This window comes from Phalaenopsis equestris, unplaced genomic scaffold (assembly GCF_001263595.1).
Source record: "Phalaenopsis equestris unplaced genomic scaffold, ASM126359v1 Scaffold000748, whole genome shotgun sequence".
Classification (NCBI taxonomy): domain Eukaryota; kingdom Viridiplantae; phylum Streptophyta; class Magnoliopsida; order Asparagales; family Orchidaceae; genus Phalaenopsis; species Phalaenopsis equestris.
In genome coordinates this window covers 17,337-22,271 of record NW_018165188.1, presented here as the reverse complement: position 1 = coordinate 22,271, position 4,935 = coordinate 17,337, and the positions used below count along the sequence as shown (strand labels likewise).

Sequence of the window (4,935 nt, the reverse complement as noted above, 5' to 3'; positions counted from 1 at the left end):
TTGTGTTTACGTAAGTGGGACCTACAATTGTAAGATTCCTGCGAAGGTACTCCCTTGTTCCTGCTGTGAAACTTCTGCGCCCTCGTAGTTATTGTCGATTGTGGGGTGGCTAGGAATATCGTTTGATTCTGAGTTTGAATCAAATCCTGGGCAATCTCTTAATTTATGAATTAATTAGAAATATTAAAAAACTGTTAGGTCTTAACAATACGAAATTATAATTATGATACTATGACCGACGTCTAAACTACAATCGCATTTCTTTTTAAAATTTAACGAAACATTAAATATCATTTTTCATGTTAAGTTTTCAACAAGTCATTTAATTTTTTTCCTTTAAAATTTTTGAATATTGAGTTAATTATTCTTAAATTGTAGTTAAATTAAATCATTTAAACGAAAGAGTAAACCATCCACTTTTTATACAGTATGAATGTTATTAAAAAAAGGTGGATATTTTGATAAAACTTTGTTTATACTTGGTTAAATATTTTGGTTCGTAGGGAAGATCATCAACCGAAAATATTGACTGTAAAATAGCTAGGCCTGCACTTAAATTGAGCGATGTAAAGTAATATGCAATTGAAATTCATTTATTGACTTATTTTATTGAAATCGAGTTAAATTTGAACATTAATCGAGTGATTTTTTAGTATTATCACATTTAAAATTTTCAATTCAGTAAGTGCATTTATACACTTGGTTTCTAAGAGAATTATCCAATCGATTACAATTGAAATTGACTTACAAAATGCCTTATTAAAAAAAAAGAAGAATCAAAATTGAATAAGCAACTCAAAAAGCAGTGAACGGACTTCCTCAAAACCCAAACATCACTTAACATGCTTTATACCACTTAAAGTCTACTTTCGACCATTATTTACATCCATAACTCGGATTTTAATCGCAAAATAGCTAACAAAAACGAAGGCATCTTAAGATGAGCCGCAACATCACATGAGAGAGCAGGCGTTCGGGTTTTCGTCACTAAATAGCTGCGGCGCGTGCAACATCTCCGCTCTGTAGCCGTACGGTCCACCGTAATGGTCCACCCTATTCGCCTCCATCCCCGGAACCGCCGTCGCCGAGACCGTTGCCTCCGGCATTTCGTCCTTCTTTCCACCGCTGCCATTAACCTTCTTCTCACCCCCCCCTCCGCCGCCATTACCCTTCTTCTCACCGCTGCCTACGCCCCCACCTCCGATGCCGGCTCCGCCCCCGCCTCCGCCACTGCCTTTCTCCTTCTTTTCACCACTGCCGCACCCGACCCCCTACCCGCGAGCGGCAGCGGCAGTGAGCTTATCTTTCTTCTCGCTTCCACCACAGCCGCCGCCGCTGGTGGTGGTCACTGCAACAATCTCGACTCCGCGATTTAGCTTTTCCTTGAGATGCTGAGGAAGCGAGTTCACATCCATGGTCCCTTTCACCGTCACCAAATCCTTTTGGGCATCAACGCTCACATCTTGCACCCCTGGGCATTGGATGAAGTTTAACGAATGTTAAGCGACCTTTACATAAATTTGAAATATCTAACTGTAGGATTTTAATAAACTTTCTTTCTAATAAGAAAAAAGCATTCCTAAATTTATGAAAAATAAAATAGATTATCAAATTTTAGAATTAAGAACAAGGGATCAAGTAATTTTTCCAACTCCCAACTCTTTTGTCAGTAGTCATTGACATTAATTAAACCTTTCACTGTATTTTTAAAATATCAGCCAAAAATTTTAACAATTTATTGTTAATTAATTAATAATTTAAAATTTTAAAATATTTATATTAGTTAGAATTTATTTATAATTATTTATAAAATAGTTAATTATCCTTTTATACAATTGTATAATTAAGTAAATAGTAATTTAGCAGCACCCCAATGTTATGTTCACATATTTTGAGATTTATGTTGGTCGGGCGGACTTTCTGATCCGTGGACATTCTTTGCTGGCTTTATGCATTAAAACATAACATTTTAATGTTTTAAAGTTATATATTAAGAGATGTATCTCAATGTCAAGGGAATGTAATAGTGTTATTTTTTTATGTAATATGAATAGGTTAACGGCTATACCTGTAAATATGAAAAATTAAGATGTGGCACATGCCAATGCATAATAATTGTGTGGTATGCATGTAAATACCTTTTACAAAAATGAAAATTTCTTTTGTCAGTCATCTATTGCTGACTCGAAGTGAAAATCTAATTTAACACAGGAGGAACAAAACAAATTTTCAACTAAAAAATTAGTAAGGATAAATTAATTTTAAATGAATTAGATTTTGTACCTTTAATCTTGAGAATGGTCTTCTTAATTCTTTGAATGCAGCCATCGCAGTGAAGACGTATCTTCAGCACCACGGCAGACGCTGCCGGCTAACATGACCGCACAAGAAACGATGTTATTTTCTCCCCCCTAACACTTGTTTTTTTTAATACAAATAATAAAAACCAGATAACTTAACATTTAAATCTAATATTATATCTGAGATGAAAAATATGATAAATTGTATCATCTGATTGGACGCATTTTATTCAACTAAAGTAATTTATTTCAAATTATATTGAGTAAGTGAATGCTTTTCACAAAAATTCTCGGTTGTATTTTTTTTTTTTCAAATTCCATAATTCAGCATCTGACTCTTTTTTATATTTGTTGAAATTTAAACTCCTAGACGATGCGGTTTCGGAAATAGCACTGGACTTCGGCTCTCATCTTTAAAAAAAAAGCATAATTCATAAGTCAATTTCAATAAAGGAGATATTTAAAACTTCTTTTATAAAATATTATAACAGGATAATTCATAAGTCAATTTCAATAAAGGAGATATTTTTTATAAAATATTATAACAGAAGAAAGCGAGCAATGATTAATTTTATTAGGCCAGCCCAATAAAATTTTTCCTTTTTTTTAATTTTTTCGTCCAATCGTCCGTCTTGTCTAGCGTATTTTCTTGACAAAATAGCAGAGTTTTTTTTTTCTTTCCATTTCGTCTCAAGCATTTAGAAATAGTAATAATAATTAAAAAAGTATTAGTTTCGGTCGCTGACCTCCTTGGAAATCTTATCCTCCGGCTTCTTCTTCTCCTTAGAGTCGCCGAGGGTGGCGGGCTTCTTGTCACCGTCGGGAGGTTTTTTATCGGCCTCCAAAGTCTTCTTGCTGTCGGTGGCAGCAGGCTTCTTACTGCCGTCGGCGTCCTTCTTCGGTGGACTTGCCGGCGACAGGATCTCAACCTTTTTACGAGTCTTAGCCTCTACATGGTCTCGAAGCTTCCACGGATCCGCTGTCCCTATAACCGTCAGTTTGTTGCTCGCCATATCCAGCGTCACACCCTCCACACCTATGCAATTAAAAATAATAATAATAATAACAAACAATTAATAAAGGCAACAATAAAAAGCTTAAATCCAATATTACAAATAGTTGGATGATGAGAGTTCCTCCGTCTAGCAAATTAGTTAGTTGGATGCCAGATCGTGGAAACATAAGTACACTGCTCCTTTTTCACGCTTTCAATGAATTGCTGGGAATTTAATATAGATAATTTTTCGATTTTAAACATTTTTTTCTCACCAGTACAACAACAAAATTTAGGAGATATTTATTTACTCTTGTTAAAAATAGGAATAAAATATTTAAAATAGTTGATGATCATCACGACAGATTAAAGTAAGTCAGATTTGGGGCAGAAAGGATCAGTGTGATGCGCACAGGACGTTTCGGCTTTGGAAAATTAGTAAGACAGAGACTAACCATGTAATTCCTTTTCAAAATCAACAGAATCAAAGCATAATTCCTTAATTTTCCTTATAAATCAATTCCCCAAGCAAAAAAGCAAAACAGAAGAAGTGAAGAAATAAACGGGGAAATCGAAATTGGAAAGTTCCCTTCCGATTCATTTTTCTAAATAGTTGAAAAGTTATAATCTGATCTCTAGCTGGGCGATTAGATCAATGAGGGACAAAGTCAAACAAGGCGAGGTTTACCTTCAAATCCTTTGACGGATCGCTTGATCTTCGATGCACATCCCTCGCAATGCATATCGACCTTAAGAACCACTTTAGGCGGCCCTTCTTCCTTCTTCTCTGATCCTCCTCCTTCCTTCTTTTTCTCGCTGCCGCCTCCTTTCTTCTCCTTCTCATCTCCCTTATCTTTATTCTGCAAAAGAGTGAATCGGTAACTCAAATAAGGTTAGGCAAAATCGAACAGCCTGAAATTAAAACCCTGATACGAGGATCCACTTACCTCTCCCATGCCTTCTCTGGCTTCTCGCTCGCTTTCTATCAACACCAATGTGAAGTGCGGACTTGAAATGGTGGCTTATAAATAGGCGGCAATGTGTGGAAAAATCGAGAGACTTGAACCATTTTTTTTTTAAATCTTTCAAGTTAAATAGTATTTACAAATGAATAAAAATTTTGGAGACACGTACTAAAAATAAAACTCTACATAATTAAACAAAATATGTTTTTTTTTTCTTAAATTTGTGTCTAAAAAAAGGAATTTTAAATAAACTAATTAAGAGTATGATTAAGTGCATACAAAGTCTTGAAACATTTCAATAAATTTTTTAAAAAGTTGATGCACAATGTAATTGTCAACTCAAAGTTGATCCACTCATGAGTCGACTTGATTTAAATATACTATAAATTTTAATCATTTTAGTGATTATTGTCAACTATAAAATTATTTGATTAAATGTTTAATTAACTACTTCATTTTCAGATGTAAAATTATTTTTATTCTTCGCCTGAGTAAGCTCTGATGAACATTTCTCGAACTTACTTGAAGAAGTAGAAGCTCAAGCCTCTCTAGTTGTTAAAGAGTGATGAGGAATTGCTCAAAAGTTGCACACAAACTTTCACGAAAGACCAATCATTTCAGAAACTAAACAAACATAGAAATTCTCGAACATCGTGCTTTATATATGTTTGTTCTT

The 4,935-nt window shown here is 34.4% G+C and overlaps 1 protein-coding gene across 1 annotated transcript; it reads right to left on the bottom strand.

Annotated features, from left to right (window-relative positions):
* Positions 1–765: 765 nt before the first annotated feature.
* Positions 766–4,321, bottom strand: LOC110030660 (heavy metal-associated isoprenylated plant protein 3-like). The gene is made up of 6 exons (XM_020733487.1): positions 4,242–4,321; positions 3,983–4,154; positions 3,047–3,336; positions 2,284–2,371; positions 1,276–1,471; positions 766–1,245 (listed from the first exon to the last, which is right to left on the bottom strand). Exons 1-6 carry the CDS (start codon positions 4,248–4,250, stop codon positions 954–956), a joined length of 1,047 nt encoding a protein of 348 aa, XP_020589146.1. The 5' UTR covers positions 4,251–4,321; the 3' UTR covers positions 766–953.
* Between the last annotated feature and the right edge of the window lie 614 nt (positions 4,322–4,935).

Excerpts from the sequence above, each read along its gene's own strand:
- LOC110030660 (XM_020733487.1), bottom strand. Across the intron at positions 2,372-3,046 it reads AGGATAAGATTTCCAAGGAG|CCGGCAGCGTCTGCCGTGGT; the intron begins GTCAGCGACCGA and ends CGGTCATGTTAG. Across the intron at positions 1,472-2,283 it reads GACCATTCTCAAGATTAAAG|GGGTGCAAGATGTGAGCGTT; the intron begins GTACAAAATCTA and ends TCCAATGCCCAG.